This window comes from Macrosteles quadrilineatus, unplaced genomic scaffold (genome assembly GCF_028750875.1).
Source record: "Macrosteles quadrilineatus isolate MER2022 unplaced genomic scaffold, UCM_ALF_1.0 Scaffold_2__2_contigs__length_208266976, whole genome shotgun sequence".
In the NCBI taxonomy this organism is placed as follows: domain Eukaryota; kingdom Metazoa; phylum Arthropoda; class Insecta; order Hemiptera; family Cicadellidae; genus Macrosteles; species Macrosteles quadrilineatus.
In genome coordinates this window covers 69,038,889-69,056,458 of record NW_026542595.1, presented here as the reverse complement: position 1 = coordinate 69,056,458, position 17,570 = coordinate 69,038,889, and the positions used below count along the sequence as shown (strand labels likewise).

The window sequence follows — 17,570 nt, the reverse complement described above, 5'->3', positions numbered from 1 at the left end:
CCAGGTTTCCTTTTTTATCTCTTTCTTTAGATTTCCTTTCTTTTCTTTCATTTTTTTATTACTTTTTGAAGTTTTCTTCGTTGAGATTTCCAATGATTGCTTTGAACTGTTAGTACCAACATCAACACCAGTTGGGGGGGCACTAGGATCGTCAGGGTTGTCCCCGATTTCGTCCAAACTCTTTCCTCTTTCCTGGTGTGACGTTGATTTTAGATCTTTTCCCTTTTCTTCCGGGGTTTTCTTTGAGCGAAGCTCTTGCAGAATGCCTAGAACTGCTGCACCAATCTGGCTAGACATTAGAGATTCTTTCCTTGCCTTTTCTTCTTCACTGTCTTTTTGATTTGCCAATGATTTTTTTGGAAGTCTTTTTATCACCTGTTCTTTATCAAAAGGTCTGATTCCTGTAGCTACAAAACCTGATTTTATGTTTTTGCTAATTTTTTCTTTCATATTGTTCAGCACTTATTAAGAATACTTGGGAACTCGTCTTTGGACAGAGTTGGGCGTTTTCGACCAGGTCCCAGTTTCCATGACTCCAAGGCCTTCCGCCACTCCTTTTTCAGGGGGCCGTAAACACCCACATCCAATGGCTGTGTAAGGTGGGTTGTATTTGGTGGCAAACAAATAAATGAGATGTTGAGCTCATTGCATTTTTTTATTATTTCTCCAGAAAAATGGCTAGAGAGATTGTCCCCTATTAACATTTTTTTGCCATCTCGCTTTTTAGCCCACGGAACGACAATCGTATGGAACCAATCGAAGAAACAGCACTCATCGAACCACCCAGACTTTGTTCTGTTGTATCTAGTTCCCGGTGGCCCTCCTAAGGTCCAAGAGGACCACATTCCCTCTGCTTTGTTTACCACATACGGAGGTAATAGTTGCCCATCATCGCTGCACGCAAACATAACAGAGGTTGCACTCTTGGTAAAGTTCATTACCCTCTCGGATCTTTTCAAGCTGCGTTTAAATATCATTTTTTTGCTTTTTGGGTCGTCCACCATATTAGTCTCGTCATAATTTAATATATTACCAGGTGGTATTACTTGCACTTCACTTGCTTGCAAATGGTTGAAGTAGTTTGTTAAATCCTCTTCATTTGTAGTTGCTCTAGCGTACTTAATGTTTTGACACATTCGCTGGCTTAGAATGGCTTGATGACGTTTAAGAAAGCTGCGTGACCAGTCACGTCCAGGGGTATTATCTTTGAAGGTAGGCACACACCTTCCATTTGAGTCTAAATAACTCTTCGCTAGCTTTCTTAGACCAAATGAATCAATTGGGAATCCCCATTCTGATATTAGGCAAATGTAGTCAGCAAATATTGCCTCTTCGAGGGCAGTAAATACTGTAGGATGACCTGGTTTGAAAATTGGGATTGTACTGGGAGAAGAGGCAATGGAAGTGATACTTCGAGGAGTTAATGGCAGTGATGTCGCTCCGATACCGCTACTAGTACTGGTGCTCGTAGAGGGTGTAGCATCACTAGTGGACGGCACTGCCACACTTATAGGACCACAATCAGTTTGTGTATTGCTGGTAGACTCATCTTCCATTTCTGAAGCTTGAGGTTCGTTAATTTGTTTTTGCATTTGAAACACTTTGATATGTTGAGCCAAACAACCCAAAGAAATATTGTACTTTTTGGAAGAAGCTTCGCTGTAAGATATTTTCTTATTTAGTATTTCACGGCAGGCTTCAGATAACCCTTCTGTGGAAAAGTTACGGTACTTTCGAGCACCCACTTTGCGTTTGTAGGTACGAACCATTGTTTTTATTTTTCAAGCACAGTCTAAATAAAAAAAACACTAAAAGCAGGTCTACAAGTTAAAAAGCACTACGGTTTCACTAAAAAAACTGTTTTCTAAATGCTTATGGTCACTAAAAAGCATTACTATAAGCCAACTCTTCTTAAAAAAATTTGACACTAGTTTTCTACTTCAAATACAACCTGAAACAAAAAAAAGAACAAGTTAAAACATAAAATTGGCTAATTTTTTAAATTTGTTCGATGTAGCCCCTACGTTCAAAGTAGCCCCATTTTTTCCTCAAAAAGGTAAAAAAATAAGATTTTTTTTAACAACTTTTTACTGAAAATATGTATGGGTAAATGAGAACAATTTTATCCCAATAAATCAAGGTATCATAAAAAAAATATTAGAGGACCCAAATTAATTGGTTTTTTGTCTACACGAAAGAGTTTGACCGGGTTCGGTTTTTTACCGAAAAACGTGTCTCAGTTTTTATTTTTGTATTTTTTCCTACTCATATAATACTAAACTTATTGTTATTTTCTTAAAGTAGATGAACCAGGGAATTAGGAAATATATAGAATAAGGGGATTATTATGTATTTAGTGGGTGTTACCCACAACTAAAACATTTTTTTACTTTTTGTTCAAAGTAACCCCACAGTTCAAAGTAACCCCATCTGACGGTAGTAGTTTTTTTAATGAGCGCAGACCCTCAGGCAGGTTTACAAATTTTGTATACTTTTGCTAAATATGACATAAAAACTTTATTTATTGAGATAAATCAATAATTCTTTTTGTATTTTGTGTATTAACACGTTGAATGCTCAAAAAATAAGTATATACCATCACCGGTGGCTAAAAATATTTTATGTCAAAATCACTTACCAAATGGTGTTGTGAGTCTGGTTGGGGGTCGCTGTCATGAAAAAAACCATTTTTCTGGTTGTCCCGTGACGTCATCACCTCCGCCGCTTTTTGTCGGCGTGTGCCACCTGGGTGCGACGCTCCGGAGAAATTGCAGAATAATCCGGATTTCTTGGCATAGTTTGTCAGTTTATGTATCAAAATCACTATATTTTTCACTTTTTCACAGTTTTCGGCCGTCCTATGACGTCATCACTTCCGCCGCTTTTTGTCGGCGTGCGCTACCCGGGTGTGACGCTCCAGAGAAATTGCACAATAATCCGGATTTCTTCGCATAGTTTGTCAGTTTATCCATAAACATCACTATTTTTTCACTTTTTCACTTTTTTTATTTTTTTTTATTTTCACAATGTTTTTTTTTTTATTTTTTTTCTCACTATTACTAAATATTTACAAATAATTACAGAGTCTCTGTTTTGACTTTACATGGAGTCGTGGTACTTGTCAAAGCACCGAATAGGGCATAAGCCTGGTTCTTCAGGACAAGCTGGGCAGAAATACACTACATCCGATCTCTTGCCCTCCTTAGAACATACCCTGCATCGTTTCTTTTTGCGTTTTCCAGCATCGTCAAGCGGTACCTTCGATAGTATGTGGTGCTGTCTCTTCTTGGTGCTGATACTAGCTGGCGATTCGATACTGGCCGGTAGAAGGGATTTGATGACCAAGTGCCTGAAATCATACAGCTTCATTTTGTTGTCAGGTTAAGTGTAAGAGAGGGCCATGTGGCCCTAACTTTGCCTGGTAAAATAAAGAATTTTTCATTTCATTTCATTCATTTCATTTCATTTCATTTCATTTCATTTCAATGTACGCAAGGTTATACATTGACCAGGCGTTCACCATCATCACTTGCAATACATGCACGAACACCTTCTTGTACCAGCGTATTGTCTTTCGTTCGCACGGATGGTACGACATCATCTGGTCTGATCTGTCAACTCCTTTCATGTGTCCGGTATACTGTATAACGGGTACCGGCTTCTCCCGTAGTTCACCACGCTTGTTCCTGCTGAAGCCCATAGTGTTCTCAAATTCTGTTCTCAGGTAAAGAACGTTTCTCTTATCCTTCCACTTGGCTACGAGAACACCTTCTGCGTATCTCGCTACGGTTTCTCCTTTTTTCAGTCTAGCCGAGGTTACCTCCTGAGGTAAGTACTTCCGGTTTTGGCGCAACGTACCAGTCACGTACGTTTGCATGGACAACAATTTGGCAGCTAACGGGAACCCATTGTAAAAATTATCCATGTACAGGGAATGGCCCTTCTGTAAAAAGGGGGTCATCAGTTGCATGACAACTTTTGATGCGTGTCCTGGCCCACTAGTACTGTCACCCTTGCCTGCATAGATCTTCATTTTGACAGTAAGGCCATGAGGTTCATTGAGGCAGTAAAACTTGATACCGTACTTGTGACGTTTATTTTTTATGTACTGCCGGAACACAAGTCGTCCCCGCCACAGTACCATTGCCTCATCAATTGTTAGTTCTCGACAGGGGTAGTACAACTTTGCCATTTGATTATTGAAATAGTCAATAACATCTTGAACTTTAGCTAGACGGTTGTCTGACTCCTCGTCTCTATTGGTGCTGAAATGTAGGCATCGAAAGATTATCATAAATCTATCCCTACTCATGTACTTGCGGAAGAAAGATATGTTATACATGTCGTCAGTTCGCCAATAATCTTTCAGACGGCTTAGCCTAATATGGCCAGTGTGATACAATAAGCCAAAGAACACCTTCAATTCAGGCACAGTTAGATCTTTCCATCTGTGAATACGTGACTGTGGCATAGTAGTATTGCCGCAAAAAAAATCAATGGCATACTTGTTCGTTTCGCGAACAATCATTTCTAAAAACACATCATCCAGTAACATTGAAAAGAATTCAGCTGGTTGATTTACATTAGGTACAGGCACGCGAAAACCTTTGTTACCAGTGAAAGGGATATGTTGCAAACCTGCAGTTTGGGGGAGCCATGTGGGTTGGTTGGCAGCAGTGATGTCTTCCTCGACGTCAAGGTCAACCTCACTTTCCGCGGAACTCTCATCGCCACTTGTTGCTATGTCCTCCTCACTCAAAAGCTCATCTTCATGAAACGCACTAGCCATTATTGTACAACACAAATCACCTAAGGGCACATAATAACTCACTATGACGTAATACTAACGATAATAACAAAAAAGTCACGGAATCCGGGAACGGCACTAACTGGGCTAAGGTTGGTACGTACGCAGGTGGCTAACGCAATAGCACCCTACTCCGACCACGGCTAAGCTCACACTGACTCAATGTATTTTAGGTTGTCTTGATGCCGACTATTGTCGGCGCGCGCCACTTGGGAGCGCTGGCGACGCCGACTAAAGTCGGCGCGCGCGGTCAACGTGTTAAAGTCTGTTCTATCAAAAACAATAATATTAATGATGAAATTCCATTTACGTATTTTTTTATGCGGTTGAATTAAAAAAAATAATTGCAAAAAATATTATTTTTGAAAGCATGTATATATTTTTTTTTTAATCTATGTAAACCAGCTATATTATATATTTTCAAAAACTACAGAATAAACTCTACATAGAAATACAATTTTATTAGTATCTGACCAAAAATAAAGTTACTAGACAAAATATTCGGATTACATACCTTCAATTTTTACGAGCGCAAGGCCTCAGGCAGGAGTAAATGTAACAAATTTTGTAGACTTTTGCTAAATGACATAAAAACTTTATTTAGGCTATAGAGATAAATTTATAATTCCTTTTGTATTTTGTACATAAAAGTCTGTACAAACATAAAAATATTATTTTTAGTGAAATTCCGTAAAAAAAATTTTATGTGGTTGAATTTTTAAACATTTTTTACAAAAAATGTTAATTTTGAAAGCAAGTACATATTCTTTTTTAAATCTGTACATAAACCTGCTAAATGACATATTTTCTGAAACTACAGAATAAACTCTACATAGAAATAAAATCTTATTAGTCTTTGAATAAAAATAAAATAATAATACAAAATATTCGGACTACTTACTTTTTGAAGACATTTGTTGCTACGGATACAGTTTGCTCTCTTCAAGATGGATAATATTCACAATATATTACAGTCACACTAATTAAATTCAACTATTTACATTACACTACTTAAATTCAACTATTTACATTACACTAATTCAATTCAACTATTTACATCAGCCTACTAGGCCTATTTACATTTTGCTTTGCTACTTGTTAGAAGTTTAGTTTAGTGTGGTACTCCCGGAAACAATTGTCTAGGTGCAGGGGCACATCACACCTGTCACACATCCATGTGGTCTCAGAGCGTATTTTATTTGCAGTGCACACTTTGCATTTCCTTGTTGAGTTAGTCTTGTTGGCGGTAGCTGGGATTCTTGCTGGGAAATGTGCCCATTGTTTTGACTGCAAACGCAAAGGTGAGGGTGCATTTGGGGCTCGCCCTGGACTGCACCGATTCGGAAGCACTGATGTTTCCGAAATTTGTTCGACAATATTCAAACGAAAATCAGAGAAGTGCATGTGGTCAATCTTTTAAACTTTCTTAAAAATACAGAATGCGTTGAAGAGGGTCATAGTCCAGGACCTGACTAGGGTTCTGTGTGCATGTCGTGTATAGAGAATTTTGCTTTTGCATTTCAATATAGGTGTCTTAGGAAGTGTTTTCCACTCGGGTGTCAAGTTCGTACCTGGTACGTTTTCGAGCTATGACGTCATCAAGATGGCGGCTCGGCAATTTTTAAATGCGTATATTTCGCAAACCGTTTAACGGATCGGGATGATTCTTTTTTTGTTTGAAAGAGATTTTTACAAACTATCTTTTTTGTATTTACACATTTGTTGTAAACTTAATATTCACCGCACAATATTGAAAAACGTCGTTTTTATTGTTATTATATTTATTGTTTTGCTTATAACTTCTTAACCGCTGATAAAATCAAATACCACCCGTTGCAAAAGTTGTAGATAATTCTATACCCTTTCCAACGATACCAAACAATATGTGATTAGACCTAAAAATATAGCAAAGAGATTGAATAAACTGTAAAAAAAACACTGAAAGTGGTGTACGGTCCGGGAAAGATTAGTCCTGGACATGACTAGGGTTCTGTGTGCATGTCGTGTATAGAGAATTTTGCTTTTGCATTTCAATATAGGTGTCTTAGGAAGTGTTTTCCACTCGGGTGTCAAGTCCGCACCTGTTTCGTTTTCCAGCTATGACGTCATCAAAATGGCGGCTAGGGAAATTTTTAAATGCATATATTTCGCATACCGTGTAACGGATCGGGGTGATTCTTTTTTTGTTTGAAAGATAATTTTACAGGAAATGTTTTTCGTATTTACACTTTTGTTGTCAACTTAATATTTATCTCACAATATTAAAAAACGTGGTTTTTAATATCATTGTTTTTGAATTTTTCTTCATAACTTGTTAAACGCTTATAGAATGAAATAACTACCCGTTACAAAAGTTGTAGATAATTTTATGCCCTTTCCAACGATACCAAACAATTAATGTTTTAAACTAAAATTAAAGCCAAGAGATTAAATAAACCGTTAACAAACACTTAACATGGTAGATAGTCCGGAAAATATTGCGGCTGGAATAATTTTTTAAATGCGTATATTTCACATACCGTTTTACGAACTGGGATGATTCTTTTTTTGTTTGTAAGATATTTTTTAAGCCTATCTTTTTTGTATTTACACTTTTGTTGTTAACCTACTATTTATCCCACAATATTAATAAATGTACATTTAATTGTTATTTTTATTTTACTTTTGCTTATAACTTTTTGACAAATAGTAGGTTAACAACAAAGGTGTAAATACAAAAAAGATAGGCTTAAAAAATATCTTACAAACAAAAAAAGAATCATCCCGGTTCGTTAACCAGTCTGCGAAATATACGAATTTAAAGGATTGTTCCAGCCGCAATATTTTCCGGACTATCTACCATGTTAAGTGTTTGTTAACGGTTTATTTAATCTCTTGGCTTTAATTTTAGTTTAAAACATTAATTGTTTGGTATCGTTGGAAAGGGCATAAAATTATCTACAACTTTTGTAACGGGTAGTTATTTCATTCTATAAGCGTTTAACAAGTTATGAAGAAAAATTCAAAAACAATGATATTAAAAACCACGTTTTTTAATATTGTGAGATAAATATTAAGTTGACAACAAAAGTGTAAATACGAAAAACATTTCCTGTAAAATTATCTTTCAAACAAAAAAAGAATCACCCCGATCCGTTACACGGTATGCGAAATATATGCATTTAAAAATTTCCCTAGCCGCCATTTTGATGACGTCATAGCTGGAAAACGAAACAGGTGCGGACTTGACACCCGAGTGGAAAACACTTCCTAAGACACCTATATTGAAATGCAAAAGCAAAATTCTCTATACACGACATGCACACAGAACCCTAGTCATGTCCAGGACTAATCTTTCCCGGACCGTACACCACTTTCAGTGTTTTTTTTACAGTTTATCCAATCTCTTTGCTATATTTTTAGGTCTAATCACATATTGTTTGGTATCGTTGGAAAGGGTATAGAATTATCTACAACTTTTGCAACGGGTGGTATTTGATTTTATCAGCGGTTAAGAAGTTATAAGCAAAACAATAAATATAATAACAATAAAAACGACGTTTTTCAATATTGTGCGGTGAATATTAAGTTTACAACAAATGTGTAAATACAAAAAAGATAGTTTGTAAAAGTCTCTTTCAAACAAAAAAAGAATCATCCCGATCCGTTAAACGGTTTGCGAAATATACGCATTTAAAAATTGCCGAGCCGCCATCTTGATGACGTCATAGCTCGAAAACGTACCAGGTACGAACTTGACACCCGAGTGGAAAACACTTCCTAAGACACCTATATTGAAATGCAAAAGCAAAATTCTCTATACACGACATGTACACAGAACCCTAGTCAGGTCCTGGACTATCATGTCAAGTAGATAAAAAAATATTTTTTATAAGCCTTTACAGTGTGGTGTCGCATGATCGGAAAGGATGAGAGGACTTGGTCCTGTCTATCGACACCTAACATACCGTGGTTGTATGCAATCACACATTTTGGCTTCACTACTTCAATGTTCTTGCCCCCTATGTTGACGACCTTTGACACTTCCATGTCAATGTCTTCATGCATGGTTGACAGCATGTACACATTTTTTCTGTCACTCCACTTTATAGCAAGAACTCCTCGCCCTGACCGTTTCACTGCTCCCCCTTTGTTTAGTTCTACTTCTTTGAAGGCCTGTGGCATGCATTTTCTATGTGGTAAAGCCGTACCAACACAATGTGTATTCCTTTCAATTAGTTTGACGTAAAGAAGTGGAGAAGAATACCAGTTATCCAGGTAGACGATGTATCCGGTGTCAAGAAATGGTTGCATCAAGTCAAACACAACTGCTTCACTTGCCAATAGCTCATCACTCTTGTCATCCCCTACATAGATCTTGAAAGTAGAGCAATACCCTGAAGAGCTTTCACAGACTTTGTAAATTTTTACTCCAAAAATTCTCTTTCGGGCTCGTTTTTTAGGGTTGTATTGAATTATGCTTAGTCTAGCTCTCATTTTTAGGAGGGTCTCATCCAATGAGAGGTCTCTCTCAGGCTCTAACGTATGCAAGAATTTAGTTTCCAGATACTTTAGGATAGGTCTGATTTTTTTCAGTTTGTCATTATTTACTTCAGTTTCTGTGGTACTATCGTAAAAATGCAGAAATCTGGATATAGCAGAAAATCCCGTTAAAGACCTTTTCATAGCGCTTATAGAAACTCCTTTGTCATCAAACGATTCGATTACGCCAGGAATAAACGGTATCAGCATTCTGACACATACTTTCTCCCATAAGTTTGTCAACAACCTTTATCATGTGTAAGCGGTGAAAGTAAATATATGGAAATGTGATTTGTACGATTTTGTTCAGAATTTAAAGGACTACATACTAATTTTTTTCAAAATCGTTCGGGCCATTTTTGTGAAAATCTGATTTTTCCGTTATTTTATGGGGTTTTATGGGGAAATAACATAATTTACAATAACTTTTGGACCATAATTTTTACAGAAATGGGATTTGTACCATTTTGTTCAGAATATAAAGGACTATAACATACAAATTTTTTATCAAAATCGTTCGGGCAGTTTTTGGGAAAATCCTATTTTTCTGTTATTTTATGGGGTTTTATGGGAAAATTCCCATTAAAAATTAAATTTTTTTTAAAATGAAAAAACTATCAAAACTTTAAGGACCATAACATACTATGTTAAAATAAAACCGGATTTTTTTCTAAAATCCTATTTTTAGTTATTTTATTGGGTTTTTATGGGAAAATAACATAATTTACCATAACTTTTGAACCGTAATTTTTACAGAAATGGGATTTGTACCATTTTGTTCAGAATTTAAAGGGCTACAACATACTAAATTTTTATCAAAATCGTTGGGACCATTTTTGAGAAAATCCGATTTTTCAGGTTTTTTATGGGTTTTTATGGGAAAATCCCCATTAAAAATCAAAATTTCAAAAAAATGAAAAAAACGCCTGGAGATACCATGGATTAGAACCTACATACCAAATTTCATCGAAATCGGACCACAGGTGTAGTCCCTAGCTCTGTACACATCCAGACACACAGACACACACACACACACACACACACACACACACACACACACACAGACATCACTTCGAAAACCACTTTTTTGGGTCCAGGGGGACCCAAAACGAATATATCCACTCAAAACTCAAACTCGAAAATTTTGACGAAAACAATACTTTCTCCATATACTATGGTATAGGGGGAGAAAGTAAAAATGTTGTCCTCATACTTAAAAACAACAAAAGATCCAATTTGTTTGTTAATTTTGTTGAAGGTCGGTAGAAATTCTGAATATACCGGATCAAGTTCATCTTCTTGATCTTGTTCCATTTTTTCTAAGAATTTCCTTTTTGCTGTTTCCCAGTCATCATCGGAGCTAGAATCGTAGATTTCTTCTCCACAGTCTTTACCCTTCTTTTTTAATTTCTGTAGTCTGTGCTTGGTTGAGGAAATAGTTTTCTTACATTTATTCTGATGTTGATTGACCGTTCCACTTGTGCTAGGCTGCGGTTCTGTTGGTTGTTCACTTACTTCAGCAATTTCGGCATGAGAAAGTGACTTTCCTGCAGGCAAATTGATCTGTTTCTTCTTAACCAGTTTTATGGGTTGAACATAAGTCTCCCTAGTCATCTGAAGGTGTTCAAGGAATGCTTCACTCACTGCAGAAGGTTCTACTTCTTTTCTGGCAATCCTGTCGAGAAGAGGCTGAACATCGCAAGGGTATATGCCACACTTTTTAAAGCCACTTTCAAGATTTTGTTGTATTTTTGGCTCAAGCTCTTCCATAGCAAGTTTGAGGAGAGACGGGAAGTGGTGTTTGGGCAATACTGAACAGCTCAGTCCATCAGGTGTTGCCTTCCATTCACTGAGAACTTTTCTCCAGGCGACCTTCATGGGCCTGAAGAACGCAACATCCAAGGGTTGCGTCAAATGTGTGCTGTTAGGAGGTAGGCACACAAAGTGAATGTCCTGGTCACGGCATTTCTTTAATAGGTCTACATTTATGTGTGTTGAGAGGTTATCAGCGATGACAACTCTCTTACCGCTTTGCTTCTTCAATCTAGGCATCAGAGTACTCTCAAACCACTCCGTAGAACACACTGTATCAAACCAGCCCGATTTACTGCTCATATAGCGGCACTTGGGGGGACCGCCTTCAGTCCACGTGTTCCAAAGTTGTGTTGCCTTGTATACCACAAATGGGGGCAGAAGTTCTCCTGCGGCATTTCCACACAGCATTAATGAAGTGCTTGATTTAGAAAAATTGCACACATTCTCTGGATATTTAGTTCCACGGCGACAGATCACTTTCTTTTTCCCGGGGTCGTCTGTAAGGTTGGTCTCGTCAAGGTTCCACACATTTTCTGCAGGACAGTCTTTTACAACCTCTTCTAAATTGGATATGTATTCACGAACAGTCTGCTCATTCACAGCAGCTCGGCTTCGTTTGATATTCGACGCAAAACGCTCTTGAACACGAGCATAGCTCCTTAGGAAACCTTTTTTCCAGTCTTTTCCAGGGAGATTATTATTAAACTGGTTGACTTTTCTGTCAATCTTGTCCAAACAGGCCTTCACAATGTATCCCAGATCTTCAGAGGTTAGTGGAAATCCAAAATCGCTCATGGCTTCTACATATGAAACAAAAGATTCCTCTTCTTCTCGAGAAAAAACTGTTTGTTTGCCATGTGGTTTTTTGTGATAACCTTTTAATTTGTTTAATATTGTTCGTCTTGGGATTTTGAACTGAACAGAAGCTTCCCTGTGACTTAATGCGCCAGTTCTGATAGCATTTAAGCATTCCTCTAGCACTTCAGGGGTATAATCGGCATAGCGACGAGCTCCCACTTTCCGTTTGTATACTCGGACCATTCTGGAACAATTCCAGGCTATTAGTAATACATAACTTATACGAAAGAACTACTGTAAATAAAACATGAACGAAGTTTAAAAAAATAAGTGAAGGTAATGGCTTCATGGATTAACTTCAAGCCAGCCTTTAATTGACATTTAGATCCATACAAAAAAAAAACTAAAAAAAAACCATGTGATGTGGGGCTACTTTGCCCCAGATTTCAACTGGAGCAAAGTAACCCCACTTCTCAACACAAACTAACCTAAAATTTGGTTTCACATGGAAATCATGTTCAAATACGTTTTATATGTGAAATGACTGCATAAATTAAGTTATTATTAGCTTAGGCAATGAAATATTACTCTGCTTACCTTCAGAATTACGCTGAATCTCGTACAGGTAACACTTTTTTGGAGGTAAACTTAGATCTTTGGAGGTAAACTTAGATCAACATTTGCCTCATCAACTTTAAACCACCAAAACAACTAAACAAGATGGCCGAAGAGCACAAGATTGTATCTAAATGTGAACAGTGATGCTACCTAGTGGGGAAACCTGTAACTAAGTCATTATGTTACATTAAAATGCCACTAGATGGCACTGACATCTTTTCTCAGAAGTGGGGCAAAGTAATAACCCCAGGAGCAAAGTAGCCCCGACTGACGGTATATGAAAATACAATAAATATAATATAATTATAACAGTATCAAGTATAAGTAAACATAAAATAGACATGCAACTAACATGGGATGTCTAGACCGAGGCATCTAGACGGTGTCGCCCTACGCGCCTAGTCGGAGTCGGAGGACAGCACCGGCGGTTGAACCACCCGTCGCCCATGTAGCTCCTGCTGGAAGTGTTGAAGTCGTGGGTAGCACTTCGGATGTACCCCGATGTTGCATCCTGGACAGGTGAAATAGGTCCGGCTACGTGTTGGTACTCCGTCCACTTTACACACTGCACAGTCCCTTTTGCTTGCCCACTTGATAATTTCATGATTGGCGGGGACAGGGAGGGTGGGATCAACTCGAACCAAAGGATGCAAGATGGGCTGTGCCAACGACATGACAATGGCGTTCATGAACTCGAACCTACTCGTAGGCTGTTGGGTTGACAGCCTATACAGTTGGTATGCATTCAAGACCGCCATGTCCATGTAGTTGGACACGATTTTTTCCCAGTACTTTTACTTTCTCCCCCTATACCATAGTATATGGAGAAAGTATTGTTTTCGTCAAAATTTTCGAGTTTGAGTTTTGAGTGGATATATTCGTTTTGGGTCCCCCTGGACCCAAAAAAGTGGTTTTCGAAGTGATGTCTGTGTGTGTGTGTGTCTGTGTGTCTGTGTGTCTGGATGTGTACAGAGCTAGAGACTACACCTGTGGTCCGATTTCGATGAAATTTGGTATGTAGGTTCTAATCCATGGTATCTCCAGGCGTTTTTTTCATTTTTTTGAAATTTTGATTTTTAATGGGGATTTCCCCATAAAAACCCATAAAAAACTGGAAAAATTGGATTTTCTCAAAAATGGCTCGAACGATTTTGATAAAAATTTAGTATGTTGTAGCCCTTTAAATTCTGAACAAAATGGTACAAATCCCATTTCTGTAAAAATTACGGTTCAAAAGTTATAGTAAATTATGTTATTTTCCCATAAAAACCCCATAAAACAACAAATAATGGAATTTTAGACAAAAATCCGGTTTTGATTTAACATAGTATGTTATAGTTCTTACAATTTTGAAAGTTTTTTTTTTATTTTTTAGAAATTTTTATTTTTAATGGAGATTTTCCCATAAAACCCCATAAAATAACGGAAAAATAGGATTTTCCCTAAAATGGTTCGAACGATTTTGATAAAAATTTAGTATGTTATAGTCCTTTATATTCTGAACAAAATGGTACAAATCTTATCTCTGTAAAAATTACGGTTCAAAAGTTATTGTAAATTATGTTATTTTCCCATAAAACCCCCATAAAATAACGGTAAATCAGATTTTCCCAAAATTGGCTCGAACGATTTTGATAAAAATTTAGTATGTTATAGTCCTTTAAATTCTGAAGAAAATTGTACAAATTCCATTTCCGTTTATTTAATCTCACCGCTTACGCATGATAAAGGTTGTTGACAAACTTATGGGAGAAAGTATGTGTCAGAATGCTGATACCGTTTATTTTGTTTGTCGTGAACAAGACATGTGGTATACACTCTTATCTTTGCTATGTGTTGATTGTAGCGGTGTATGACCACAGGCTTGTTCACGACCACACGCCCCCTGTTCACATCATCAACGTTTTCTGCATGACAAGCAGTGGTGATGAGTTGTACAGGCTTGCGAGAAGCCTTCTCCTTGTACTTCAGTAAAAGGATGTTCTCATTCCCTTTCCTGAAATACAAAGATTCCCCAACACGAAGCTTGGCCTGCAGAACCCGTTTTGACAACTCCTTGCTCCTTTTGTTCACTGTACCAGTCAAGTAAGTCTTGGCCGAGTACAGTTCACGCGCCAAAGGCAACTTTGTATAATAGTTGTCCGTGGACAGGTTTTATCTTTTGTTCAACAAGTTGCAGCGGCCCATAAGGTACAGTACGACTTTTTGAGTGAAGGCCTGCGCACCTTCATTCAAAAAGTCCATCCCAGAGTACGCTATCTAGAACATATCCGGTCGCAGAATCACACAATTCAAACTTTTTTATCCCAAATCAAGAGTGTCGCTTGTTCGGCATGTACTGGATGAAAATGCAACAATTTTTCATACCAATCATGCTTTCATCAATGCAGACCTCTTGAGATGGGATAAAGATGTTTCGAAACGATTCTACCAATGGATCCACAAAGTCGTGCACTTTTACCCAAGGGTCATACCCTGGTTGACCCCTGGGTACAAGCGGACGGCTTGATACTTGAAAATGCAACGATTTTTCATACCAATCATGCTTTCATCAATGCAAACCTCTTGAGATGGGATAAAGATGTTTCGAAACGATTCTACCAATGGATCCACAAAGTCGTGCACTTTTACCGAAGGGTCATACCCTGGTTGACCCCTGGGTACAAGCGGACGGCTTGATACTTGGAACATTGATAGAATCAACTGAAACCCTCTGAGCGCCATGGTTGTCGGAAAAAAGGTGTATCCATATTGGACGCAGTCGACCAATATGTCTCAAACTTTTTTTTCTCAACAAATCCATATTGATCAGTAGGCCCCAGAATCTTTTCATTTCCTCGACGGTCACATCTACCCATTCATACAGTCCCGTATTAGGTCAATGTGTCCCGGCGAGTTCCCTAGTCTCAATGAAGGTGTGTGCGAAGGTGTTGGTCGCATCGACCATACCTTGCCAAACAGCCTCAGTCAAGAACAAAAAAAAAATTGAATTGGGTGGACTGTACCTTCTGGGATGTTGCAGGGTCCAACCCTCCGCAGATGAAATATCCGCCTCACATCCTTGGCGCGTTCTGGGGGGTATACCCGGACCCAGGGCCGGGCATCCTCCATCAAGCGGAGAGGTGGGGGTGGGGCAAGTTGAACAGGGGGGGGGGCGGGTTGGCCTCGACCACGACCATGACCGCGAGCAGGCACGAGCGGGGCAGTTTGATTTTGATTTAATCAGTCTATTGGAATCTCAGAGTTTAGTTTTGTATTACTTGTCACTGGAGGCTATTTGTTGCAATGCTTTTGGAGATTATCTTAACACGGCATAAAAGTCCTGACAGCTCAAATCGAAGTTAAATGGGAGAGTCAAAACATATTCTGCAATTTTACTGTGTATTCACAGTTCATTGCATTGTGTGAAGATTTGAGACGGTTATTTCTAAGGGGACAATCGCCTACCACACCCGCTACTACTTCATCAATTGTCATATCGACAGAATTTGGTGGAGGAATTTGAATTTCAACAGGCATAGTGATGGTTTTCTATGGGAGAAATAGGCCTAGGCTCACCATTATTATCTTAGCAGAAATCATCCCTAGGAGTAAGGAGAGGAACCTCATCGCCACTTTCTAACTCATCATTTACAAGGCCTACTGCTTGTAACTGGACATAGTCTATATCACATGAATCATTATCAATTCCATCAGATGTATTATCTCCATCCAAAAGCCAGCGATCAATTTAAATACTTCTTACCATTGCAAAACAAAACCAACATCAGCTCCAAAACAACACTTTTGGTACTTTTACATCACTATGACAACACTTCAGCACTGGTTAAAATTAATAAAAAACTAACAATAATATTTAAAATATGATTTCAGAAAGCGTTTTACTAGTAAATAATTCATTACGCGCCTAAAACGTACGAAAAACACACGCATATAAGCAAAACAAACAAGGCAGAAGCCAGGACAATCATCTGCTCAAAACAGCTGATAAATTTTGTTACCCAGAGACAACAGTAGAGGGTAAAAAGGATTTATTTGAGTGGTTTCTGTAGCTCATTTCATCTACAATGTTCTGCAGTATTGACCAAGTCCACGTAGTTAAGTATTTAGTTACTAGATGCCAGCATCTACCAGGACGTCCCTGGGTGGTTAGGAAAGTCGGTGTATCACGTACGGCAATACACGTTGAAGGGTTAAGATATGCTTCTACCACTGGAACAAATTAATTTAAAAAATATTGTAAAAAGACACGTTATTCCATCCACCCTCTAGCTTGGTTCGCATACAAAGTTAGTAAACAGGATATATCCAAGTTTTTAAAAGCTCTAGTTACCTACCAGAGCTTAGGAATTAGGGTAGGCAAAACAAAGACCTATTTCAGTGGGACTACATGAACATTTCCTTTTGGCTAATGCTGTCAACCATTCCTCGTCCATCGTACTTCTCAAAAAGGTTTTCACTCTCGTTAAGGAAGAAAAGCAGCGCTCAGCCTCAGCTGTTGTCATGGGAATTGTAATCAATATCTTAGATAGTTTTATTGATTCACTGAAACATTCTCTTAAATTGTTTTCAAGAAGGAATCTATCTATCTATATATTAATAGGCAAGCATGTTTCTTTAAAACCTTTTTTCTCAGCTCGTGTGCATCGCAGGGAAAATCTACGCATACTGTTGGAAAGATATTTTCCTGTAGATGTGCAGAATGCTTTCAAAAATTAAAATAGGCTAACAAATAAGAACAAAAAATGAATTTGAAAACTTCAAAAAATTAACATGGACCATATGGGTTGCCATGATGGTGACGAAATAACAACAAAATGTAAACAGAAAATCAAAACAAATGGAAGAAATTCCAATCACATGTTTTATTTACAGTGTGGGGAGAAAATAGAGAAGTCTGTACATTAATTATTTTTGGTCGAGTTTCGACCACGGGACGACCACTAGTCCTAATAAATGCACAATTTTCTTCACATTGCCAAAATCATCTCTTTCATAAATTATTTTGAAC

At 37.9% G+C, this 17,570-nt stretch overlaps 1 protein-coding gene across 1 annotated transcript; it reads right to left on the bottom strand.

The window, feature by feature from the left end:
• Positions 1–455: 455 nt before the first annotated feature.
• On the bottom strand, positions 456–1,556 carry LOC128984390 (uncharacterized). Its single transcript, XM_054403706.1, has one exon. It carries the CDS (start codon positions 1,554–1,556, stop codon positions 456–458), a length of 1,101 nt encoding a protein of 366 aa, XP_054259681.1.
• Between the last annotated feature and the right edge of the window lie 16,014 nt (positions 1,557–17,570).